The following is a 27216-nucleotide window of genomic DNA, read 5'->3' on the forward strand; positions in this document are numbered from 1 at the left end:
CATTATGGTAGCACTGACGTGTGGGAGGAAACTTGGTTTTCAAGATAAGACCCACGATCATGAAAAATGGCCCCAGAGCTTGTCTGGCAGCCAATGTATTGCTAATTGAGTGGCATGTGTTGTTTCTAATCTCCGGATCCAATCTCTAATTTCATGGAGCCAGACCCTGTAGCACTGTAATTTGCTAGAGTGTCTCCCACACACTGCTCATGCATAAAGACATCTGCTGCTTGTTTGAAGAGAGCCAAGCCATTTCTGTCCCTCCTGTATCTTCCTGCAGTGCTTTACGTAAAAGAGCCAGGAATTGTTCTGCAGGTGTGGAATAGGGTTCTTTCTCCTAGAATCTGTCCAAGTAGGTGCTGAAAACAGCTGCTAAAAGGGGGGGTGCAGCTGTGGATGATCCACTCAGGGACAAGATGTTGTCAGGCCTTGAATTGTTCTCCCTAGTTTGGCTAAATTTGGCCAGATTTACATCTCTTGTTGCAGATGAAGTCATGAGAATGGCTTTGTTAATATTTTCCGTTCTTTTAGACGGGACCTCTAGCATCTTTTCTGTTATTTTATGATCTTAGTTTCCTAAAGCTAACCGGTCTAAAAATATTTACCTACCTACATGATAGTATCTCTGAAATCTTCATATTCTGGGCATATGGGATGAGTTGCATTGTTTTCTTCCCTCTGCACGAGCATCAGTGCTGATTTGTAATCTCCCACAGAGAAACAGATGTTCCTGACCCTCCTCACAGAAATTCTTGTATTCCACGGTGATCTGATTTTGGTATTTAGATGCAAACTGTACCTAAAAACTGTTAAGGCTGCACATCCAAGTATTGGGAAATTTGTAAGAGTGCCTGCTTTCATCAAGCCTGAATTATGTAACACCACTTTTTTTAAACTTCTTCCCAAATAGACACTTTCTTTCGTTTAGTGTATAGCTGTGTAAATGTCTTGTTCAGAGAATGATTCCAGGTCCTTGCTTAATATACATAATCCATTTTTCTACATTGAATTCAAAATGACTGGTTTCCTCATTGGTACATTGCCTTGATGTGTCATCCAGAATTTAATCAAGTGTTTCAGAACTTGTCTTCATAGCATCCTGTAGCTGGTACTTTCATCTCATATTTATAGTCAGGGATCGAAGTTCATAAAGAAGTGAAGGTCAAATTATGCAGATCCAATTTTACTCTTGGATGCCCAAATTTAAACATTTAGGACCTTATTTCTCAAAGTTCCTAAGCACACAGTCATACACGTCTTATTTAATATGCTCAAATCAGAGCCCAAGTTAACTTCAGCTGCAACTTTGAGTGTTCAATGTAGTAAAAAAAAAAAAAATGAATACCTCATTGACATTTTATATGAAAGTAGATCTACAAGTGTTAGAGCTGTCTTTTGATAGCAAAAAAAATTAAGAGTGGAAAAAGAGAGCAAGAAAATAGCACTTTGATTGCATGTAAAATGCTCATGCATTCAGTGTGGATGAAGACAAGGTTCGTGTGTTGTTGTTTTTTTTTTTTTTTTTCCCTTGGTGGAAAATTGGTCTATAGCTGCTCACCTAAAAGTTTGTGCACACGTATGTACAGTCAGTCACTATTGTGTTTTTATAGTCTGTCTGGAGTTGAGGGGAGCTGACAGGCAATTTCCAAAACATACAACTATTGAGCAGCAGAATTTTCTTTCAGTATATGCAATCAGTTTTTCAGAGCATGTTGTTACTCTATATATAGAACAAATTTTACACAGATACATACCTAAGACTTCAGGGAAACCCTGCTTACATTTCAAAGTCTGGCTCCAAACTATGGAAGCACCACAATTTCTTGCTAAAAAAAGTAGCATAAAAAATTTTAGAAGAATCTTTCCTGAGAACCTGTCTTAGCTTGAAATTCTGGGTCTGAAAAGATTTGATGTAAGAGGTGTTAATGTGGTCAAAGAAAAATTGCATCCAGAAGAATCTTCCTTGATTTTCATGTATCTTATAAGGCAAAGCAGGAGGCTGTGGGATCAAGATGCGGGGGAGTTTTTAATTCTCATTAATGTGAGTGGGTGACAGCAGCATTTTTGGCATCTTCAGTATTAGAACACTGGCATATGTTTCCTCTCCTAATTTATGTGACTCAGTGCCTTGCAAAAAACCCATCCAAGTTCCTTTCTAAGGAGTTTTCTCAAAACTACAGGAACACGTTGTTATATGCACGTCTCTTATGCCTTGTAGCCACAAGTGAGCAAGGATCTCATTGGTTTGGTTACTGTCCGAACATGCTGAGCACTGCTGTCTTAAAAGGGTGCGAGAAGAGGCTGATATCAAGAGTTGAACTGACTTTTTCCTGTCACCAAGAAGGCTTGATCCATTCACATGGTGGCACTGGGGCTGAAGACAGAAGCTGCCATTAGTCTAGGCTTTTATTGTGGTCCATGACACCAGTAGCTGTGGCTATTTGGGCTTAAAGAGACAGAATTGAAACACTGGGTACTGAATGTATGACATGTGAGAAGTACTTTTCTTTTTCAATTCTGTTAAGTCTATATTTATAAATAAATACACTGATGTTCACTTTTCCTGGAGAAGTAGATAGAAATAGGATCCAATTAGCATATGGTTGAGTGTGTAAATATTCTTATCACAAATAGACAATCACAGAATCATAGAAAGGTTTGGGTTGGAAGGGACCTTAAAGACCATCCAATTCCACCCCCCTGCCGTGGGCAGGGACACCTCCCACCAGACCAGGCTGCCCAAAGCCCCATCCAACCTGGCCTTGAACACCTCCAGGGATGGGGCAACCACAGCTTCTCTGGGTAGCCTGTTCCAGTGCCTCACCGCCCTTACAGTAAAGAATTTCTTCCTGTCTAATATAAACCTACCCTCTTTTAGTTTGAAGCCATTACCCGTTGTCCTGTAGCTACACTCACTGACCAAGAATCGCTCCCCAGCTTTCCTGGAGGCCCCCTTTAGGCACTGAAAGGACACTATAACATCTCCCCGGAGCCTTCCCTTCTCCAGGCTGAACAACCCCAACTCCCTCCGCCTGTCCTCATAGGAGTGGTACTCCAGCCCCTTGATCATCCTTGTGGGATGCATACAAGTAGCTGCTGGAGTTGTTCTGGTAGTGTAATGACTAGCAAGTTGATTTACTGACTGATTTACATGGCCATTCTTTCATTTGAGGCTGATAAATCCATTTAACCAAGTCTTGTTTCAAGAAGAGAGGGATCTGGATTTACGTGCAATGAGACATCTTGCACTTCACTTCAGACCACCCCCATAACAGCTGACAAAGCTTGACAGCCCTGGACCCAACTCTTTTATTTTGAAAGCAGCAGGGCAGTGTTTTTATGCTGAAGCAACACTGATGAAAAAATGCTCTGTTTTTTTTTTTTTCTTTTGTAATTCAAAACAGAAAGAATCGTGATTTGTTGTTGTTGTTGGGTTTATTTTTCCTTTGAGGTATTCTGGTCTTTAAATGAAAACCTTACTTTGGGGTTTGCTTTGTCCTACGAATAGGACAGGCAGAGAAGGACTCTGTGTAGAGCTGAAAGAAAGAGAACATTTTTTCTTGCTTTTTAATCATTAATGATAAGTTTTGTGCCTCGCAAAGTAGATACATTCTCTGAAATAAAAAGGTCAAAATAAACATTGTTTCTTTCCTCTAGAAGCTATTTATTGTTATATAAATCAATGTTGGATTTTAAATTTAAATACTGTATTGAGGAAGTTTCTCAGGTGGCTAGGTCCTGCAGTGACAGATTTCCTCTCCATAATGAAAGCGTCACTGGAAGCAGAGGGGAAGCCTTGACTTGTTCCTCACTCTGGTAGTGAAAAGGGACCTTCTGAAGATTATTTCGTGAATGCACACATGAAAACAAGACATCATGGGCAGAGTGGATTTGCTGGGAGTGCTGGAAAGGAGAGCAGGAGTCTTCAGTCACTTTACAGCCTTCCTTTGAGGTGCTTCCCTTGGCAGGGAAAAGCGTGAAAGCACATTTCACACCTCCTACGGAGGTGACCCTCTAATTGAATATCACTGGGAAACGTGTCAGACATAGTGGAAAATAATCCTTGTGGGTGCAAAGCCCCTTATACACGCTGCCGTGGGATTGTATTTTCTCCTGTTAGGATCTAGCCATTGGCAGTATGTTGCACTAAGAGCATTCTTGGCCTTCCTGATGATATTTAGAGGAAACATCTTGGTATAACCCAAGTCCTTGTTCTTCAGAGTGGAGAACTGCTCCTTAGTCCTCTGTTCTTAGTCCAGACCATCCCGGTAGCCAACCAGTAACAATGAAGTCAATGGGTGTGCTGGAAAGGTCTTTTCACCCTGGAATCCAATCTTCCAACATTTCGGATTCGAATACCTACTTAATTATACTTTCCGAAACAAGAGTGTTTTGGTGTCAGCTCTCTGGGCCCCCTCTGCCCAGCAGATTTTTTAAATTGGACACAAAAAGGCAGAGATGAGCAAAACCGAGGAGAATCGCCTCTTCTGTCGATATCCTTGACAGTCATTAACTGTTTTCTCACTGACGCCTCCACAAAAACAGGCAGCAGTGATCTGCATTTCAAGTCTGCTGCTGCCGCCAGCCCCCAAGCTGGGGAGGAGGAGAGCGCCTTCCTCTCATGCCTCAGAGCTGTTCTCTGTCAATCCCAGTGACTCAGGCCTGAAGCAGGTTGGGGGGGATTTAGTCTTGTGTAATAGCGCAGAGATTGCAGGGTTAAAACGGCATTGCTGTGTAACACGGCATATGGAAGGAATGCTATATGTAGTTTGTTCTGTGCCAGATGATACATAGCATGTGCGCAAGTCTGCGTGACCCCTAAGCCATGAACTGTATGGAAAAGTGAGACTGGGGAGAAATGTTAGCAGGGAGCAGGGCATTAGGATGGTGTCATCTATGTGATGGATGCTGTTTCCATCTCTTAATTTGCCTGTGGTCTCTAACTGTGAATAAAGGACTGAAGAAGAAAAAATGAAATCACTTTCTTCTTTTTAATACTGAGTTGCAGAATAAACTGTGCTCTCAGGAGCATGCAAGACATCCTTCCTTAATAAGTTGGGAAGGATCTGCTGGCCCAGATAAATGTGCTGTAGTGCCTTGTGCTCATTTCAGGATGCATTCCTGAAGTCCTTGAATTCATTAAACCCTAATTAGCACTGATCATTGATGATTAAAAAAATCTATAATAATAGACAGACAAGTATATATTGAGCTGTAAAGGCACCTCTGGGTCTGTCCTACAATTAGCTTTTAGCTGGTTTGATCTTAAAATAAACCTTCTATTTTCTCTGACATCCTAACCTTGCTTCTTGCTTTAGCATTTGACGTCATGGTTTCCAAAGCTGTTGCCTGGAGTTTTGTGAGGGTTACCCTCAGCAATAGGTAGTGAGACGTACAAGAGAAGCAAAAAGTAAAAATGGAAACAAACAGCAAAGTTAACATCTTGAGGCAAAATAGTACTATATTTGACTGTGATGAGGACAGGCATTTGGGTTACTCCTTCTCTGTTAAAAAAGCTTTAATGGAAACAAAATGGAAACAGTTGTGAAAACCCTATACCAATTATTCTTTGAGATCATTTCCATCTTGAATGACTAATATCCTGACTGTAGCAAGTAATGATGCTACAGCAGAAGAAAAACAGACAGAAAGGCAGAAAAATACCTTCCTGGTCCGCAACTGTTGACTCCAACCAGAACAGAATAACCGTTGTGGTTACCTCTGAACGGCACAATCAGAATAGCTGCTTCAAGCAACTGTGGTTTTCGTAAACTCCTGGAAGATTTAACAAATTGCAATAAAATACTTTATTTAGTAAATGAAATTATGGGAAATGAAGTGTATGCTTTAAATCCCTTTCTTTGAAAATGAAGCAATTCACTGTACAGCGCATTTTCAGAAAAAGGGGGTAGACGTGTATACCTCTACCAACAACTACAACAACTATAAGCTTGCTTTTGCACCATTTCAAATAATGGTGAAACTCCAGCTCAATTCATGCCGTAGAACCAGATGATGTAAGCAGCCAGTCACTTGCATGGAGAGAGTTTCAGTTGTTTGTACACTTACCAGAGTTGTTTCCCGTAGAAACCCTGGAAACAGTTTTTATTTGTAATAACTTTCTGAAAAAGGTAAATAAGTCATTGTTCAGGGACATCATCTGACGGAAAGGCAAAAGATGTTTTTGAAAGATTCATTGCTAATGCATGCAAGAACTTTGTAAAAATTGAAGACATTCCTTACTTCTGATTTCAAGGTGGTGATCTTAATTATCTGTACCTTGTTGCAAGTGCTAAATGCATTATTGCCAGGTGTGGAATTTGAAGCAAAAAGCTGTTTAACCAGCAAGTAGATCACTACATCTGATGGTCATGTCTCTTGTCTTTGCTTTCCAGAACACTTCTGCAGCAGCTGCAGAGACTCCAAGCCATAGTTGCTGGAAAGGTGTCCCGTTCATGTAAGGCAGCTAGCACGCAGACAGGGACCTGTCTTATGGTGAGTATTCCCTAAAACTGGTAATTGTAGGGGAATGAGATTCCCTTTCCACTGCTCAAAGGCACATCTTCTGTTCTGTGAAGCCCCTCACTTCCAAATTCTCAGGTTGGGAAACTACTCGTGATAATTTGACATTTAATTTTGAGATAGCTGAGAATCCTGGCTGATGAAGATTAATGATTGTTAATGGGCATTAAATTCTGGAGGAGACTGGGCCTGTGCTTTTGATGGGGCGCTGCAGTGATGAAAGAAGCAGCACTGCTCCTCTGAGTAACCTGTTTTATTATTTCCTACAATTTTGTGTGTGAGAAATGGTGTCTAGAGTTGTAAAATGAAAGCACGGGTGCCCTTTGATGCTTGGATTTTCAGATTCCAGTAAAAATAAACCTTTTCATCCAAATAAAAATATGACTGAGGCTGTAAATCTACCTCTCTCCTATTTCAGTAATATTTTTCAGGATAAGAAAAGGGTTAGAATGAAGCTCTTCCCACCTTACACCCAGCCAGCAAGTTCCCTTTATGCTGGTGCTATAAATTGATGGAAATGATATTCAAGGCCTAGGCTGTTCTCATCGGCTGCCAGCCTCTCTGTCACTTTGAAGCAAGACTGGGGCCAGCAGCAGAAATAACCTCAGAAATTCCCGACAGTATCTGTAAAACACACATGGCGGTTGTGTCTGCTTTTCAACTTTGGGAGTAAATAAGGCAACAGGCCAAAACGATGGCAGACACTGAAAACAAACCCCAGCATTAAAGCACTGAATTGTTCTTGTGTATGTGCCTTTGCTAAGAGGCACTGAATCTAGTGATGAAAATAGCCTCAAGTCTTTTGTTTCAAAAAGCTATCAGATCTGCCTTGTGTCGATTTTTCATTTTGATGTGCGTGTATGGGCCAAGAGGTAGTGCAATTAACCTCTTCTGCGTCTTCCCTTTTCCAGATGGTGGTGCTGTGCTTTGCAGTAGTTTTTGGCAGCTTCTCTCAGAGCTATGGGCCGTATCCTTCTGCTACAAAGATGGTGTTGCCCAGGCAACATTCCTCACCAGAGTCCTACACAGACTCCATTGGTAAGTGACAACCACCTCAGTCTTGCTCTTTGGTATTTGTTTTCCACCCCCATCCCCAAATCCATCCCCAAGAACTTCATGCTTTTCTGCTCCCCAGCTGGCCATGCATTGATAAAGAAGAAGGATATATCTATATCAAAGAAAGATAGCTTAGCAAGGTGTGCTGATGGCAGCAGACTTCATAAAAATGAGCAAAGCCTTTCTCCACTAGCCTGCTTGGTACTTCTGTTTAAAGCCCGTACGTTTCTGTTTGAGGAGCTAAGGCTAGTAGTCTGTAAAAGGTAGCAGGAGAGTTTGCTTTCTGCTCTGTACCACTTGTTCATGCGGTCAGAAAACACAACGGCTGTCAGCTGGTGCTTCCTTTGCCAGTGTCAACTAAGGGTCCAAGGACTGAGTGGGAAGTTGTTAGTATTACATACCAGTTAAGAACCAGTTGCTTTAAACGTATGTTATTAAAGTGATTATTTCATTTTGGTCTTGTTCTGTGAAGAGTTAAGAGCTTTTTGATGCCTGTTCGGACCACTGCTGTGGTATCTTCCCACAGCTATCAACCTACCCGGTTAATTGCAATGAAAAGACCTTTGCAGCTCTAGTTCTGCTCTGATGGTTTCCATTTCCTGAAACGGCCAAGGCTGTTCTCTTTGACCTGCCTCCTTCTCATCTCTCTTTTCCCTTCTGTCTATATGCAGTGAGATCAAGGAGTCTGCTAATATATGAAGAGCCTCACCAGCTGGAGGAGTCGTCAAGCCCAATCTCCTTTGCAGATCGAAACGACAGGCACGCAGACAGCTCCAAGTACACGGCGCTAGCTCTGGAAGCTGTGCCGGGGATGCAGCGGGATGATATCATGGAGTTCACAATAGCCAATGAGACGAGGCTAGAGAAATCAGTGCTGCTGGGCCTGCAGCAGCACAGGTGAGTGCTGGATGGGCTGCTTGTGAAACAAGAGTTTGGACTCTCTGTCTGGAGAGCTTATAGGCAAAGGTATTGCTACTCTTGTTTGGAGAAGTGATTGCAAGAATATTTTAGCAACAAAGCTGCCAAGCTCATTGCTTCTACCAGAAACCTAGCCCTTGTAGGCTTGTTAGTTATGCCTACTCTGCTTCTTTAAGCACTTAGTTGCGTGTCTCCTAAAGGAATAAGCTTTTACCAGTTGGGTGGAAGTGTGAGGCTGTGACTCACTGGGCTTTGTTGAGGTTAGGGTGCGAAGAGCTGGAGCTTCTCACAGCAGTGATCTTACTAATGCATGCTGCAGAAAGTTTGCAGGATTCAGACTTAAAAGACAAATCTATTATCTGAACTTCTTAGCATGGAGTTCCTTTTTTTTTTTTTTTTTTTAGCATGAATGTGTATTTGGGGCCTTTGCAAAAAGACAGATTCACTGGTTTAAATACATGGGTGCAGTTTTCCTTCCACTGTACCTTTGCTTGTCCCACCACTGTCCTGTTGGCTCAGCTCTTAGTCTCTGCTAACAAGAAGTAGTAAGCACACCAAATGGTGGAGGTGGGTTGTGTTTAGAAGTATGCTTTTCAGAGGCTTAGGTTGTGCCATATCACACCAAGCATGCCTTCTGAGCATTTGTGTCAAAGTTATACCCAGGGCCAAAGAGATGACTAATTCAATGTGTTACCATACTCCAACTGACAGGTACCTGGTAAATACCGAGTGCCTTTTTAGCATTAGCCAATTTGAGCAGGATATGTGCTTTTAAAAATGACTAACTATTAGTGTTAACCTTTGTTGTTGTTGTGTTTTGTTTTGTTTTGTTTTGTTTTCCTACAGAGTCAACTCTGAAATAGAAGGAAATGAAACACTGAAGATAATTGAAATAGATAGAAGAGTCAATGCCACCTCTTAAAAATAAAAAGGCCTTTTTTCTTGACCTCCCTCTTTCCCACATATTTTCAACCAAAGTCCCCCTGACTTGTCATCCTCAGTGAACCAAAGCACAAAAGAGAGGGAGTTCACCAAATTCTGCATTGACTGGTGAGGCTGTGACTGCAGATGGGCTCTCATCTTGTAACTTCTTTCCTTACTTCACACACAATCCCTCTTTGCTTTTATTTCTTTCCTGTCTGATATTGCAAGGGCAGGATTGAATTATGATCGCAGAAGATACCAGCAGTGTGCTGATGATTGATTTGTGTATGTGTGTCTGTGCTTGCATGTACACATCATCTGTGCACAAAGACATTTGGTAAAAGAGTGGAATATGCAAAACCGATGGGAGCATGTGGGTGATGGGATCCTTGGGAGAAGGTAATTGAGAGAAACAGGAGAGGCGGCACGATGCTGCTCAGAATCTAGCCACAGCTCCATGCCTATTGGTCTGTAGCATTTGAGCCTTTTGGGGAAGATTGAGAAGCATGTGCTTCATCTGCTCTGAAGGCACAAGAACGGGCCCCAGTTCTATTTTGTGAACAGCACAGGCAGGAGAGGGGTGGGCAATGATGGTGCTGAATTGTCCTCCCTTACATCTTTCACTCTTCTCCCCACCAACCCCTTTGTCATTTAGTGGAGTAGCTTTTTCTTTGGGTTGGAAGCAGTCCTGGTAGGCATCTCTACTGCTTCCAGCCATGTGGAATTCAAGCAAAGATCAGTCATTGTCTTGTCACACTTTGCCTGTGTGGGAGAATTAGACTAGTTGAACTAAATCTATTTAGAAAGCAGGTTTTGTTAACTTCATGCAATGTTTTGGGTGGATGTCCTTTAGTCTGCTTAAGGCTAACCTGTTTAGTTTGGATCAGTTCCTTCCCAACAAACTTAATCAATATAAGGCTTAAACCAGAAGTGCCTCCTGAGAGCACCGTATGGATTTTATTTATTGGCTTCTAGATGCATTAATGGAATTTCTCATGTAGACCAGGTCTCAGATTGTCCTGTGTTTTCTTTTCCTTGCCATCTTCCTGTTACTGTTGTAAATAGTATTTATTAGCTTTGCAAGATTTTGTTCAAGCAGTCACAATGAAGCGAATTAACCTTCCCTAACCCTGCATGTGGTCTGGGCAAGCTCTGAAATGGGACATAAAGACATACAAATATAACTGAACACCCATTCCCCCTCCTCCCCCCCACCTCCAATTTGAATCACCCTAGAATAATGTCATGGGTCTCCTCTTCTTATGTCCTTTTCCAGAGATGTGATCTTAGACCAACCGCTTAGCCAAAAAGATGTGTGCAGTTCAGGCCTGGAGGTGACTGTGTGGCAAGACAGTCCCTGACCTGAAGAGCTGCTTATGCAGGCAGCAGACAAGGCAAAAGAGGGTTGAGAAAGGCACATGGGGAGGTGAAACGACTGGCCCAAGTCTAGTGGAAAAGCCAAGAGCCGTATTCAAATTTGATCCTGGTCCAGTACACTTCTTTCTTCACTGTGTTTCCTTGTTGTCCCATATAGCTGTTGCCTTTAAGGGTTGTCCTTCTTTTGGTACCCTGCTCATGCCTTTGTCTGAGCTGCGCTTCTTGGAATTTATCCTTGGAATGGCACAGCCAAATCTAGCCCAGGATTCGGGCTGGGTTTTATCTGATTGCTCAGAAGGGCACTCAGACTCCATTGGGGATGGATTTAATGGGGAAATCCTTATTCAGCAGGCTAGCATAGCTACTTTATGGTTTACCAGAAGTCAATTAAAAAAAAAAAAGAGAGAAAAAAAAAAGAAAAACAACAACAACAAAAAATACTGTAGCTCTTTTTTTTTCTTGTGATAAATAAGGGAAAAACTAACCTAGCCTTACAAGTAATTTTTTACCATGTACAGTAGATATTTCCTGCAAGTATTCTATTTTGTAAAATATTGGATTTGTATTTTATTACAGCAGCTGCCATACCTGCTCCTTCCTTGTTCTTCATTCTCTTTAGACTTTATTCCTTTGATATCCCATTTGCTGCCTGCCTGTAGGCCTGACTCAAAGCTCAGTGAAGGGAATGGAAAGAATCTGGTGGATTACAGTGAGATCAACCCCCCACTGTGCCATTTTAAAAAGGTGTTTCACATTAGTGAGAGTGAAACGTGTGCCAGACTCTGTGAACTAATAGTGAGTTTTGGTGTGCAGACGTGCTTTCTAGTTTATGCCCTATTCATCTATGCAAGTGCCTTTTTATTATTTTACCTTTGGTGGAAATGAGAGAACAATGCCACTGTAGTCTATTTTGCAAGAGTTCCCCTCTCATTGTGACTCAGTGTCCTCCCTAAAGCTTCTTTCTCTTCACAGTGAGAAGTGTGACTCTATATCATTCCAGTATCCACCAATGATGTTTGGATGTTTTTTTGGAGCAATGGCTTCACATAAATAATGGACACTGGTGGGTGCCACTGAAGGTGACACAAGGGATGGCTGCATGGTTTAGCCACATGAGGTCAGCAAAGTGACAGGAGAAAGCCAGGACTGACCCTTCCACTATAATATGGCTGGCCCATGTAAGTGGGCAAGGTCACAGCTTAGAAAATCCCTTTTATGGTCTTTTTATTTTATTTTTTTTCAGAGCACCCATGGTTTGAGTGAAACTGAATGCTTAAGTCTTCTGCAAAAGAAGCACCAAGCTGTCAAGCACAACACTGCTGTTAATTGTGCTGCAGTTTGCACTGTGCATAAAGAGGAGGCCAAGCTGCCTGAGCTCATGCCCACTGCCAGTTAAATGATCGCCTTTCATTGCAGATACCGCTGACTTCACTGTCTTAAAAACAAAATTGAATTATTTCCCAATACTTCAAGGACAGACAGTTTTGCAATACCCAAATAACTCCTCCTTCTCTGAAAGCTACTGCAGTAGTCACCAGTGGAGCTTTGCATTTGTGTTTGCTTAATTTGGACCTATCGGTTCAAATCTGATTGGGAGATAATCGTATTTTCATCTGAAGCATTTTAAATTGGCCACGATTTGGGTCAGGCCACTGAACTAATTCATCCAAACCAGTATGGCAATACCCATTTTCTTGTAACTGTTTAATAATCTACTTCTATAATCTTAACTCATCCCATCCTTTAAATGATTTTTAGGTACTCTTGGGAATCTCTTAAGCTAGCACACACATTATTTGTGGATTTATTATCATGAATATTACTTCTTTAGAATAAGGAAATCCTTTGCTTGACTTTGGTATGTTCATGATCATTTTTTCTTCAGGGGTCTTAATAGAGCAGGTTTCTCTTGGAGGTAGTAGGGGCCAAAGTATCTCCTGCCATCACCCATCTATAGGCTGTTACATGATGAGGACCCGCTGTCTCCGGAGTAACGATGCCTATGCCCCGGCAGGGGACAGGGCGATGCAGGACACATGCAGTTGCCCCACTGGCCTCGGTGCTCCGTGGAGATCCAAGAGTCTGTGCGGGTGCGCCACAGGCTGTGCAGAGAGGGAGCTGAACATGAAGGGCATGGGGAGGAGCAGTGAGGGGTGTTTGGGGAGGATGCTGGTGTAAGTGCTTATCATTAGCTCAGCCATATTACGTGAGGTCTTCGCCTTCTGCCAGTATGCCTTTTGCAGCGGCCGGTGGCTCGGTGCTGTACAATGATGTGCATCTGTGGACAGGGCAGGCAGCGGCCTCGTGTGCTGCCCAATTTCCACTTCCACTAGAGGACTTAACCAATCCTCAGAGTCTTTAGCTGTAACTCTGTGCAGCTGGCAGTGTGATTTCACACAAGTAATCTTAGCTTTTGGCCCATAGCTTTAAAGCTAATCTAGATCTGTCAGGTCTTTGCTTCTAGGGAGATAAGCTACGAAGGAATGTAGGGCATTATTTTTTATACATATATATTTAAGAAGTGTCAAGCACGGGGCATGTGACAGTTCTAACCTTGTTACCAGTGTGTAGATAATGTTGGTGTTGGTGTTTTGTTTTTTGTTTGTTTGTTTTTTGCTCTTTTTTTTTTTGCCAGGCTATTTATAGTTCTTTGCTGCATTTCTCCTATTTCATCCATACCATTCAATGTTTTCCAGCAACAGAGACTAGTAATGGATTAGGCTGAGGTTCTTCAGACAGATCCCAGCTGATGCAGCGCAGCATGCTTCTCACTTACCACTTTCAGAGGCTGCAGGTCCATACTGGCAGGGGACCTCTTCGATATTGCTCTGTATAACAGCGTATCTCAATACAAGCTTATTCTTGATTTCTTTAATGTAGAATCCCCAAATTTGCCTTCTTTTTCTTTTTCCCCAGCTAAGAATCCCCACCTTACACCACCCCATCCCCCCAAACTATCAGCGGTGAATTCTGTCTAGACTAATTTAGAATGTGGGTCAAGTAAATGAATGATACTAATTGCTATGTTGGGAGGGATTTCCACTGAGTATTTGGGCTCTAGATTCTAGCTAATGCCAAGAGGCCGTTGTACAAAGCCTATGCAGCTAAGAACAGAAGTATACGGAGTATTTTTATACTTTTAGTGACTAAAATATTTCTTTCTCAAGTCGTTAATTAGATAGGGAACATTTTGTATTCTGAAGGTGAAATGGTAGGTCAGTACTTTGTAACTACATAAGTTATAGTAGCCTATATAAGTAGCCTAGTGCTGTGATGTGGCTGCTTTGTGCTGCAGTGTTAAGGATAAACAACTCTAGGGGCTGGAAAGGTGCGAGAACTGACTTTAATGTTAAGGTTTTTATAAACGAGGGGTAAGGATTCAGTCAACGGGCCAGGATATTGTAGCTTTCTTACAGCTGATAAAACAACAGTGGGCATTCAAGGCTAGGTTGAGGCTGTGATCCCCGTCAGTACGGCATTGCTTAGGGGGTCAGCATCCACTGGAGACTCTGGGGCTGAGAGGGGGATTGCCATTTGTTTTTGCAATTATTGTGTAAGGCCTTTTCTGCTTTTCCAGTGTATACACCTGAATTGACTTCCTATGTAGAAAAGAGTGTGTCTCAGAAAACTCATTTGTGATGCTGAAATGGAGTTGGTATATTATTTTAGGCTGTTACCAGCAGTCCCTACTCTGCCCTAAAGCCCATCTCCATACTTTTCCCCAAGAGGTGAAACCATATAGGTGAGAATGAAGCATGGGAAAGCTGGATTTGTAAACTTGTCTTGCAGAAAAGATGAAAGAAATGGCAGATGAAAAGACCCCTGACATCCCAGGGAAACTTCCTAGTTCTTAATTCCTTAAAGCAGCAATGATAGTCTTTTACATTAGTTCTCCCCTTGTTTTATCTTTACTTCTCCCCTTGCTCTTCAACACTGTGCAGTCCTTTTTAGGTAAAATGAATGCTTATCTGATCTTTGTATTGAATGCCATTTTCCCTTCCAACCTGCGGGTAAAAATCTTTCTGCACTTCAGCAGCCCGTAATTAAGGGAGTGAAGGAGGTAGAGGGGGAAGCAGCGGCAGTGGTTGACTTTTTTTTAATAGAACTCCGTTTATGCCTGACTTTGCCCCATCAGATTTGAATTCATTGGTGTTGAAGTAATAGCATCTTGCTTTCTTCGTTTGCACTGTCAGTAGGGATGAGTGTGAGTGCTTGTATCTGTGCATGTGTGCATGGTAAGCAGTTAAAAAAAAAAAACAAAAACCTAAAAAACACACGAATGCAGAGTTGTTTCCTAATGCAGTAAGTGTCCCTAAATGAAGGTGTTTACCTGAACGCCGTGGGCACATTCCACTTGGTGCAACAGAAAGCCCTGGTGTTTCTTTCCAAGACCTAGACCGGCTCACATTCCTCACCAACAAGCACTCGTAAATCCGTCTGTGCATTGCTGTCTGATGTCTGTCTTGTTAGCAAATGTCAGCTGAAAGTTGTTGCGCTGCCCTTTTGTGTGTGTGCACAGACTGGCCTGTCTGTAGGACAGCTCTGGCTTGGTGCAAAAAAAAAAAATTGTATCTAGTCTTCGGGTGTCATTTTTGTTGTGCAGAACTCTGCTTTTGAATGCTTTCTTCTCAAAGCTGTAAGTTAGCCTTAAAAATGGCCCTGGGGGACCAGAGCTTCAGGGAAGAGGGAGAGTTGATCTCTGGGGCTGGTGTGTCTGTGGTGTGAGTACATCGCAGCTCCGCTGAGATTTTGCTGCGCCTTCCATGGGGCAAATTACCTGATATTACCCTCTTGAAGAGAAATACAGGCCAAAACCATCGCCCGGGGCCATGAAAAACAATACCTTGTGACTCTGAGTCATTCTGCGTGTAACACCCCTAAAAAGTTTCAGCTGATCTTTCCCTTTCCCTCTGTACATGTGAACACAGTATGGGTTTGTACAAACAACTTAAATCCATTTCAGATAAAAAAGACAGTGATAGTAGCACAAAAGCACCCCCACCACCCAAAATCCTTGGTAAACTGCATTGGAGCCTCTTCTGACTGCAGATACCCCTGTTCTTTTCCAACAGCCTGTTTAACTCTGTGTATGTGTGCTCAGTGGCCTCTCTATTTTTGTACAAGCGCTGTCATCTGGATGTGTGCCCACCTGATTTTTCACACTGCAAACATGTCCATTGGGTGTAAAGAAATTGCTGGGTTTTTTCCTTTTAAATTGTTGGCTTAGTTCTACAAGAGAACAGACTACCTGCTTTTGTATCCTGAACATGTATGTAGTTAAGTATGTTATGCTTTTCATTTCTTGCAAATAAATATTTTCTGTAGAAAAAGCAAGTATCGCCTGTTTGCTTTCCTGCTGGCTGGAAAAGCTCTGGCCTCCTGGCTTTCCCAAGCGCGGTGCCGAGCGCGGTGCAGCCATCCAGAAGCCCAGTAATGTGGCACGTCGCTACGCAGAGAAGGGCAAAAGCAGCAGTGGGGTTTCTGCTGAAACTGGATGGCCCTTTCTTTTCTGAAATTACTGGAGAATGATGTCTGTCAGCAATGGGTGGAAGTTAGGCATGATGGCATTTAATTAACGCGGCATTTGAGTGCAGCTATGCTATGCAGCCACATCAATAGTAACTTCTCTCTCTACAGAAGTGGGATCCGGGCAGGTTGATGCTTGCGGGGGCTTCAGCCTGGTGATACCGGTCTGCTAGAGCATGCTAAGGCTTAATTTCTGTTGGCTGAATGGCTCTCTGGAAGGTAAGGCCGTTCCTTCACTGACTTCATACTGGGTACCTCATTGCAGAAATTGATGTGAACTCCTAAAGAGCTCTTTCAGCTTTTGCTGTTAGGGGTTGGGTCCTCTGCTAGGTCCCCAAGATAGCTCAGGAGCTTTCTTAGCTCTTCAGAAAGCTGCCATTTCGCCCACATGAGTGGTCCAGAAGGGCATTGACCCTTGCTACTCCGAGTAGACATGGAAAAAGAAACCCCCGCGTGTCATTCAGGCTGGGGGCTCTCTGGCTGTGCTGGCCCTCCGGGGAACTTGGCAGTGGATGGCCTAGTGCAGATGCGACTATCACCATTTGCAGAGCTGCTTTCACAAATGGTGTAGTCATCTGTACTCTGCCAGTTTTCTACCAGGAAAGGGACGTCGTGTACCAGTACCATGCATCTCTAAAATGGCAACAAAGAGCTTGTCCTCTGCAGAAAATGCCAGTGATGGAAATAACAGTTCCAATCTTGCTGAACTGACCATGGGAACATGACAAATGGGTTTGGTGCCTCCTCTCTGAGGCCTCTTAAAGCAGCTTGTTTAGAGGCTGTGGAAGGCAGTGTACCATGAACGCAGGAACACCCAGGCCTGCACTGAGTTTGTGGCTGATGCAGATTTTCAGAAATGCCTTGATTTGGGGCCAGAGAGGTTAAGGTAGCACGAGAAATCTGCAGTGAAGCAAAAAATAGCTCTTCTCTCCTGATCAGTACACCGGTGCTTTAACCCAAGGACTGCCTTTGCTGTGCACCACCACCTAATATCAGAAGAGAAGGAAATGGGAGTGAGAGGCATCGTTTTGTCTGTCCTGTCCTTTTGGTCTGCCCCATCTCACATGCCATTTTTGCGCAGCGCTTTACGAGAACGGTCTCTGAGGTGGAGCCTGGTTCTTTCATGAAGGAGGTGGGGAGAGAAGGGTTTTGCTTTGTCCCTGAAGATCTGCATCCCGCTCCTTTGCTCTCATCATTTCAGAGATCGCTGCAGCTGCTGCCTTTCTGTTGCTGGATGCCCCTTGCTTTCTGATCAGACGATTCCACTGGCCAGAGCTATCGATCCAGGGCACTTGTTAGCAGCATCGAGCCTCACAAAACATTTTAACAGGGAAATCATTAGACCGTGACTGCTCGTGGAAGTTACCCTCAGCTTCGTTTTATCTGAGCTCAGTTCCTCCGAGAATACCAAATACCAACGAGTGATTAACGACTGGTGAGAAACCTCGTTGGGTCTCAGCATCGCCCTTACAGCATCATACAGAGGGCGAAGCTGCAGGGAGCCTGTGATTAAAAAAGAAACCCACGCATCCAGTGGAGCAATGCTGGGTGATAAGCTGTCGTGCTCGCTACCTCTCACCCCTCGGTACATGCTGTTCCTTGGAAAGCCTGCTTCTGCTTGGATTCAGGGCACTGACACTCTTCCTCAGGCTCATTCCCTCTGCAAGGCAGGAGGAAGGATGCAATGCAGCTTGCACACGCCTATCCCAGCATGGTTTGGGTAGTGAATCTCCATCCTTTGCTCTTGTACAAGCCTCATGCCTATTTTATAAACACATGGACTTCATCAACCCGGCAGATATTTTGTGGTGGATCCATTAGCAGTGCTCTCTTTCCTTGTTTGTTTGCTTTGGGCTTTTTAGAAAAATGGACCCCATTAGACAGGAATTTAGAAGCAGTGAGAAAAAGCCTACACCTTTGCCATAAAGAAAATCGTTCTGCGGTAGTCATGCAGAGAGCAAGGGCAGGGACTGAGGAAATGAGCTCCTGGAACTAGCCCTGCCCATGGTGTGCGGGGAACTTGGCTGACTCTTCTCTGGGCTTTAGTTTCGTGGTCTGTGAACTGGGGCTAATGGTGGCTCTTTCCTCTCCATAAAGATAAACCAAAGAAAGGAGATCTAGTGGAGCTAGTAATTAAAAACAAGATCATATTTTGATTCAAATAGAATGCATAATGCTTGTATGCCTTGTCTCCCTCTGATCTGCGCTTCAAAAAGTTGAAGCAAATGACTTGATTTCTCATTTTCTTGGTGCCGTCTTACAAGGGCTTCAAGCACTCCACACAGGAGCCATGTTGTAAGGAATGACTTGTTTAACTTTTTGTAACTGAGTTAATCTTAAGTTGTATTTGCAAGAGTTGTAGATGTTGCTATAAAATGATCTTTTCTGATTATCTCCAGTAAGGAGGAAGATGCATGGTCTGGCCTTTGTCTTTGCTGTGACACAACTGACAAAAAAACAATCACTGTAGAGCAAGCCCATGTCTGCTGGGTTGTCTCACTTCCTTTGGTCAAAGTGGTGCTGGGGTTCTGGTTACCCCCATTTTAAACCCTTTTGGTGAATTCCTGGGCTTGGTCTGTGGAGGTTGTGAGGTGCAGCACCGAGGCGCTTCCAAGCCAGGATCAGGCCCTTGTCACTGCCACGGAGCACCTCAGCAACAGGAGCCAGGGCCTACTTCTAGCTGTGGCAGCCTGTGTGCAGGAAGGGGAGCAACAATGCTGCAAAATAGCTGAAATTTGGTTAAAAAAAAAAAAGAAAAAAGTAGCAGAAAGCCAAAGCTCACCAGATAACTGACCAGAGCCAGCACTGGCAAGCTGCGTGGTGAGGTTGCTCTGCCCAGCAGGAGAAGCTGTGTAGGTGAGGGCAGATCTTCACATGTCACCTCAGCCACCATCAGTCCCTGCGGGATAAGCAGTGCCTGAAATTCAAGCGCTGACCCCAAGTGAAGGGTTGTTATCTGTGTTACCTTGAGGGTGAATTTGGTATGGCCCTAAGGAGTATGGACATTCCTAGTAGACTCACTTCTCCCTGGCCAGCCTGGTACACCAACCACGTAAGGTTATCTCATCTCTTTCTTCCCCACTCCCATTTCTTTTTCATATTTTCACCTATTTACTCTTAGGAACCAGATTTTCAGTTCCTCCCATTGCATACAACTTAGCAGCCTGTGCACAGTGGAGCGTTCAGGACGGGCTTTAGCAGGCACATGAGTGACGGAATAAACCTCCTCCTCCTGGCTTGACTCCAAAAGGCTGAATTCCCTCCTCCCTCAGCATTTCCTGCTCCATTCCCCCATCCACCTGCTGTAAGGTCCCTCCAGGAGAAGTGCCTGTCACCCACCAAAGCTCGCCAGCTCCCCGGATGAGCAGGGGGCCCTGCCACTGAGCCAGCTTGAGGAAGAAGATACCTGCTGTGGGAATCCAGGCTTTTGCCAGCACAGCACTCCCAGATATTGGCAAAACCTGCTGGAAATCTCTCTGTGCTCCTCACTCGCCCCCGGTACAGCAGGAGGTCTGCACGCACGTCTGTGAGCGAACCCAAGGAAGTTCCTGCTGTTGTTGCCTGTCTAAAAGCACCGGGGTTGCCAGCTGTGCCGCAGGTGCGGCTGTGTGAGCAGGGCTTTCCTTCCCCAGCCTCGGGTTCGCTCACAATTGCTCACATTCAGCGAAAGGTATAGGAAGTTGCTTTAGCACTTCACGTTGCAAATGAGTCATGCAAATCGTGGCAGTTGGAGTTAAAGCAGGTAATCCCGGCGCACGGTGGGCAACATTGCTGCCGACAAGCAGGAGCCACGATATGGTTTGTGCTGGGGAAGGAGCATGTGGCTCGCTGGCCTGGATTTTAGCCAAAGGGAGGGTTAGGAAACTCTTGTTTGCTCCTGGGCTTTGCACCAGTGCTCAGGGACAGCTGGAGCAGTTTGCAGGGGCACAGCCCACGGAGCTGCTCTCCCATGGACCGAGGGCTGAAAGGAGCAGGGCTGTGGATGGTGCACGCTGTTCTGCTCTCCAAGTGCAAAACTCGGGTGGAACCGAAGTGTTTTTGCACATGCCACTGGCATCTTTCCAGAGCAACAGCACATATGGTTCTCAACACCAAAGGCTCAAAGGCACTTTAAATGACTCGAGCAGGGCTTATGGCAATGCTCCGTGTCCCTGAAGCTGGATTTCAGGATAGGTCCAAACAGATCTCTGGTGGTTCCATCCCAAAAGGTTGTAGCGTCTTTCTGTGAAAAGAGTGGCCACGTGCTCTCAAAGTGGATGCTTTCACTAGCAATACTGGCAGCTAGCTTCCCTGCAAGTTCATCTGGAGGCTTTCTGAGGTCCCGTGGAAAAGGCAGGGATGCTTCCAGCAGAGCTCCTGCTGGCCTGCAGAGTTCCTGCTGGCCTGCAGATCTCTCTGCCTGCAGCTGAGAGCAGGATCCAGACCTTTATTTAAGAGCTCTGCACAACAGCTTTAGTTTTGCTTCTATGAAGCCATGTTTTACATTGTTTTATTGTGCTTTCTTCCATGTGCTTCATTAGTAACTAAAAGTAGTCTGATGTTTGCGGGAGGAAATTTATGTACAGATTGGAGGAAGCATGTGCACATAGATCATCCATGCATATGGATGGAATATCATTTTGAAGGTTGGCTAAACTTTTAAAAGCTCGAACTGTAGCAAAGAGAGATACTTTTCATCACCCTTCTTTCCTGCCAACAGGGGATGGGAAAACATTGTTTTTTCTCGTGGAGCCTGTCATTACTGAAGTCAAGGCAAGCGATGTACACATGATGTGTGCTAAGTACGGATAAGCTGAAACTTTAAATAGGCTTGGAGGAGGAGCAAAGCTCAGGTTTAAAGAGCCAATTGAATGGCTTAAGGCTGGCTCACTTACACCCAAGGTGTTGCAACATCTGGTGCAACTCTGGTGCCTACAGCAGCACGTAAATGCTGCTTGCCTGTGTGCCTTTGGGCTTTGTCACTGCCTGTGCTGGTGCAAAGGTATCACAAAGAGGGAGGGAAATGGAAATTCATGAAAATGCATGAAATCTGTTCCTGTAGGGCTTGCCTTCTCAGGAGATTGGTGATGTTCAGGTTTCTCCTCTTTTATTTATTTATTTATTTTTTCTTACAGCTTTCCATCACTTTGCCTTGGACAGGTTTTGGATGCAGAAGATAAAGCACTCGTAGAGCATAATTTGTGCTATAACTTTCATAAAGCCCCAGACCTTGACCTTTTCCATTCTTTTTAGTCTCATTCTCACTGCTAGCTCATGTGCTTAAACAGTACCCACCTCCAAAGTTTTTCTTCATTTCCCCCAGAGGGCTAAGGTGCTAATGTGGTGGGAGGACAAGTCATTTTACTATGAGGCACTGTGAGGTTTGTGATGGAAGACAGCTCTGTGGGGCTGGCTGTTTGGGCTGTGAGCACGTAAAGGCAGATTCCCATAAAAAAAAAAAGAAAAATAAAATAAAGAAAAAAAATAAAATGAAGAAAAAATAAAAAAAAGAAAAATAAAAAAAGAAAAAAAAAACGAAAAGAAAAAGAAAAAGAAAAAAAGAAGAAAATAAAGAAAAAGAAAAAAAAGAAAAAAGAAAAAGAAATAAAAATAAAATAAAATAAAATATTTTTTATTCTATTAAAATAATTGCCCCCCCGGCCGCCGGGGTCCCGGTCCCTGTCCCGCGGGGGCGTGTCCGGGCGTGCCGGGGCGTGGCCTGGCCGCGGCTCCTTGCGCTCCGATTGGCGGCCGGCGGCGGAGGCGTGTCCCGGGGGGGCGTGCCCCGGCCGGGAGTTTCCCACAATGCCCCGCTGCGGTGCGGCCGCCGATGGATGCTGCGCGCCCGCGCTGCCATTTGCAGCCGCCGCGGCTCGCAGCGCGCCCCGGGGCCCCGGCAGCGGCGGCCCCCCCCCGGCCCCCGCCGCGCCCCAGTGCCTGCAGCCGCCGCCCGCCGCCCCCCGGCCGCCCCCCCCACCCCCTCCTCCTCCTCCTCCTCCTCCTCCTCCTCGTCCTTCGCGGCCCCCCGCCGCAATGAACCCCCCCGCCGCGGCCGGCGGCGAGGAGCCGGGGGCGGCGGGCGGCTGCCGGGGGGCCGAGGGCGGCGGGGAGGCGGCGGGAGCCGCGGGGGTCCCGGAGGAGCCGGGGCTGGGCGCGGGCGAGGAGTCGCTGGAGGAGAAGCTGCGGAGCCTCACCTTCAGGAAGCAGGTGTCCTACAGGTGGGTGCCGGCTCCCCGTGCCCCCTGCCACCAGCCCCCCCGCGGCGTGCGGTGTGCCACAGCCCGGGCAGGGCGCTGCTTTCGTAACCAGGGTCTTGTGGTTTTGCCGCTGCGCGTTTATCCCGTGCCCGCGATAACCAATATACCGGCTCCCTCCTCCTGGGAACGCACCTGTATGGATAAGTGGGTGACGGGGTTTGGCTGCTCTGCTGTTACCGCCGGCAATCTGCTAACGGTCAGCAGCTGCTGACAGCCAGCGATCGCTGTCTGAGATGCTTAATGCAAAAAAGTTCTTCGGTCTTACCTAATTCTGGCTGCAGAGGCAGCGCGCCATCAGCTACTGGTGTTGCAGCGTGCTAGGGATGAGCGCTCTTAGCCGAGAGGATAGGAAGCACAGAGCTGCTCCTTATTTTGTCTCTGCAGCGAAAGAGTGCTTCTAGGCTTAGGTAGGCAAGAGAAGAATCTCCCCTGACACGGAGTTACTTTTTTTTTTTTTTTTTAATGTGTTCATGCTGTCAGTTTAAATCTGAGATAGCTTAGTAATGGTTTGAGTCTCTGCATGTGGTAGGGCTTAAGAATGATGTAATTAAACACTCTTCATAGCTGAAGTTTTATATAATACTTCAGCTATGCAGGGAGACCTCCTTATAAGGGTGATGGTCTCAGTGGTGAGTGTAAAGTTTGGGGTGATTCATCCAGGACTCCATAAGGTGAGTGACGTGAAAAGGAGAAACTTACTGAACACCTAAAGGGCATTATATTATACCAGTAACCTCTCGGTACTTTTGCACCTCTATCCCGCTAGTTTTTCTAGCACACGCCGCTTAGCAGTGTGTTGTCTATTGCTGGTAAAGGCAGATTCTATAGGTGGACTATTGAAGTAATGGTTAACAGGGCAGATTTGCTAATGGGTATCATCTTGGCAGAGAAGGCATGGGGTTTGTAACACACGTTTTTGGAGATGCTTCTACTCGGGCTATACGTTCTCATTTTTATTTCGTTAGTTTGGGCATCTTCCCCTTCTGAGGAGAGGTGGGGGGATATTAAAATCTGTAGTACCCTGCTCTCTAGACCATCCAGAAGTGTGCTAAAGCCATAGGTATTATTGAAGTTTTTTGTGTGGTGTATATTTGTAAGAGTTTTACAATAAATGCTAATAGGAGAAATGCAGGGTTCATTTCTCTTCTTCCTCCTGCCTTTCTCCTCCTCCAGCTAGGCAGGTGTATGACAATTCCTGAACGTTTAGATAAGGAAGTCTTTTCCTAAGCACCTCTTGATGCACATTACTCATTCCACGTGACTTAGACTATGTGCAAGAAAGTACATTTTCTTCGTATCCTTAGACTTCCATGCTTTTTCTATTGGAAGTGGTTTTCTACAAATAATGTGTGTACTCTCATTTATCCATGGGAATGATCGGAGTAGATAGAAGAATGGAAGACTTTCATAAAGGACCTCTGCTGAGCTCTCCACATCCCACAGCCTCCAGCCTCCTCAAATTGCTACCATTATCTCTGTGAATTATGGTGTTGAAATACATTTGTAAATGTAAATGACTATATTTAATATATATATATATATATATATATATATATATATTTATGTTGGTACCTGGTCTCCCTTATCCACTGGTACAATAGAAGTTATTCAAGGCTTTGCACTGCCTTTCAAACAGCTCATATAGGATTCTCCATACGTATATTATGTTGACAAACACCCATATGTCTTTATTTATATGAGCAGAAAAAAAAAACAGCAACAACAAAAAATATAATTAGAACTTGCTTAAAGTTCTGCAAATGCATGTAACAATTCTGTTTTTGACAACTGACGAAATGAAGTAGATGGCTGAAAGAGAGGTCAAGGTATTGCTACAAGGGGGGGGGCTGGAGGGGGGCAAGAAAATTGGGTGAAGAAATATGCTTCCTGTACCAATTCTACGTTTATCACTCCCTATCATGCAAACGTGATCTACTTGAATTTGGCTTAAAGTATTATCCATTTTTCCCTTATTTTTGTTGCTATGCTGTAATGCTGTAAATACTACAGGTGTGTTGCATAGGGAGCTCCCAAGCCCCATTGACCTCGCTGTGTTCCCAGCCATCACATACTACCTTACATCCCATGCTCCCAAAGCTTTTTTCCTGCACCAAACGCTCTTAATTCCTTTAAGGATAGATGTCTGCTTGCTGTTTTCTTCCCAGTAATGTGATATAATTATGTATACATACACAGTGGGGATATGCCACTTATCTGCGCTTGTGCATGAGTTAATGGCTTTAAAGCGTGCCTGTTTGTGTGTGTGTCTATGTGTTGCCAACACACATTACTTAAGCGGATCTTAATTTGCAGACGGGGTGCTTGCCCTTCCCGATATGCCACGCCGTGAGTGGCGGTGCTGCTGCACCTCAGCCTACAGCTGGAGGGTACCACTCGTCCCACTGAGGGGCAGGGAGGTGGTCGGAAACCCAGGGTGTCCCCTCCTTGGTGAGGGGCATCTTGCAGAGCTGGTCCCCGTGCAGCCCGAATGAAAACTCAGATAAATGGTTGCCCTTTTCATCCTCGTCCACTTACATGAGGACAGCCTATGTAGGAGCTGCATGCTAACTTCAGAATGCCAACAGATAAGCAGCCATGTCTAGCGCTAATTTTTACCCTACAGATGTGGAATTAAGCATCTTAAAGACTCTTTGGCTTCCTGCTTACAAATCTGAACCATGGGCTCAGAGTAAAAAATATGTTTTTCTCATAAACTGAGAGAACTCAAAGTCACTGCAAAGAAATTGGCAAACGGAGAGAAGGGGGAAAAAATGAATCAAATAAGCATCCCTGCTAAAGAGAAATGCTCTCTGCAGACTGACTGCTTCTTGGAATAGTATTTACCTCCCCTGTTGCTAGACCTGGCTGAATGTGTACTAGGTGTTGTGACATGAGCAATAGGCAAAATTTTCTGTCCTTTAAATTTTTATCATTATTTTTGTCACTGCAGGGTACTGTGAAGAACTCTATGGTCTCTTTTAGCTAAAGTACACATGAACTTTCCTCCAAATAATTTTTGAAATAAAGAGAAATTAAGCTTTTACTTAAAATGTCCAAAACACAAACAATGGCAACAACAAAACCTAAGCTAAAAACGAACTCAAACCATCAATAATGCAAATGGTTTTTAATTTCTTAATAATTATTATCTAGAAATCAAGGGAATCTTGGTTAGTGGCCTTGGGAAGAAAAAAAAAAAAGTACGCCTGAAGTTTTAATGGCCCTCTTGTGAGAGCTCAAATGGCGTTTGGCAACTAATTGTCACTAGGGGATAGTTTGTCTAGAGAAATGTAATTTCACTTTGACCAAGTGGAGGAATCCTGCATGGTGTTGTGCATGGCAGACTTCAGGATTCTTGCTCGTTTGTGGCTTAGTTTCCCAAAACTGGGGCTGTTAGGAGACCCATGGAGTGGCCCACTGCTGGTAGGCAGCAGGCTGGTGGTGTGCTTTTTTGGCTCCGGTGGCTCACCTGAGCTGGAGATGCTGAGTTTCACTTTTAGTAATGGAAGTGGCCAGAGATGGTTTTCTCACCTTGCCGTGTCTGTTGGAGCCCAGATCCGCTCAGAGGTGTCTCTGTCTGAAACGGGTGGGTTGAGTTTCCACGCCTGGTGCTTCTCTGACCAGCCATGAAAAGCCGCTCAGTGCCCTCCCGTGTTAAGTAGGTAGGTCTGCAAACAAGCCAAGAACCAAGCTGACCTCTCTGCCCACACCATCAGCAATACGTGGTTGGTAGTTCTGGCAAAAAGGGGCCAAAACGATAATCAGAGTGGGTTTTGTTCCTGCATTTGCAGGGGAAAAGTCGTGGCAGAGAAGTCCCGGGAAGTTCCACAATTCAACAGGCCTCATCACTGCTGATGTGTTTGGATGAGACAGAGAACATGAGTACCTGGGACTACAGATGAATCCTTGGACCAAAATAGAAACTTAAGCACAGGAAACATCCTTGGGTTTTGCTTCATTTATTTACAGATGTGATAATGATCATAAGACTCACATCACTTCTCAGCAAATGTTAAATACAGACAGGATGGTAGAGGTGTCTCCTATTACTAAGACTTAATTATTTTATGAAATATGACAGCATTTACTAGTGTACTGTGTAGCATTATAAATAATTAAAGCTGACTGACATTCATAAAAACGAAAACATCCAACACAAACCGTTGATCTTTTGATTTTTGTTTATTTCTTATATTCAGGTTTCCTTGAATCTTGATATGTCCTATTTCTGTAAATTAGCAAGGTTGTTCTGCATGAAGATGATGGACGTATTTTTATCCTCTATCAAATGTCAAGAAAATAATGCTTGCTCTCTGGCCTAATCTTGTAAGATCTGCTTATGCCGTTCTTTTGTTAGAGTTTCGGGTATGCGCTGCACAGGGTTGGTACCACCCACTCGCACAACAGTGACTCAATTTACTTTGTCACCCAAAACACCCCTCACCACTTCATCGTTTTCTCCCAAAGGACACCACTTCTCACTTTTAGGTACATGAAGGGACCTTTGTAACGCTGGCTTTCATGTATAAAGCTTTGAGGAAAGAAATTGAAGCCCTGTGTTGTGCTGGAACAAATGCAGAAAAAGGCTAGGATAGTTCAGAAACAGACTAATACCACAGGAAAAACAGGTTTACCTTTAAAATTCCCTACTGACTTA

General features: G+C 44.4%; 2 protein-coding genes across 7 annotated transcripts in view; both read left to right on the plus strand.

Moving 5' to 3' along the window:
• CREB3L2 (cAMP responsive element binding protein 3 like 2) overlaps positions 1 to 16131 on the plus strand; it is a 79776-nt gene extending 63645 nt beyond the window's left edge. For all 6 annotated transcript variants that reach the window (XM_040561283.1, XM_040561263.1, XM_040561273.1 and 3 more), the window contains 4 exons: positions 6396 to 6495; positions 7434 to 7560; positions 8250 to 8475; positions 9343 to 16131. In XM_040561283.1, coding sequence (XP_040417217.1) covers positions 6396 to 6495; positions 7434 to 7560; positions 8250 to 8475; positions 9343 to 9418 — 529 coding nt within the window. In that variant the 3' untranslated portion in view covers positions 9419 to 16131. The remainder of the gene's footprint in view (positions 1 to 6395; positions 6496 to 7433; positions 7561 to 8249; positions 8476 to 9342) is intronic.
• A 6272-nt stretch (positions 16132 to 22403) lies between these two features.
• DGKI (diacylglycerol kinase iota) overlaps positions 22404 to 27216 on the plus strand; it is a 212287-nt gene continuing 207474 nt past the window's right edge. The window contains 1 exon segment of the mRNA XM_040561335.1: positions 22404 to 22520. The gene's annotated coding sequence lies outside the window, so the exon portion shown is untranslated.

Source organism: Cygnus olor, chromosome 1 (genome assembly GCF_009769625.2).
Source record: "Cygnus olor isolate bCygOlo1 chromosome 1, bCygOlo1.pri.v2, whole genome shotgun sequence".
Taxonomy (NCBI): Eukaryota; Metazoa; Chordata; class Aves; order Anseriformes; family Anatidae; genus Cygnus; species Cygnus olor.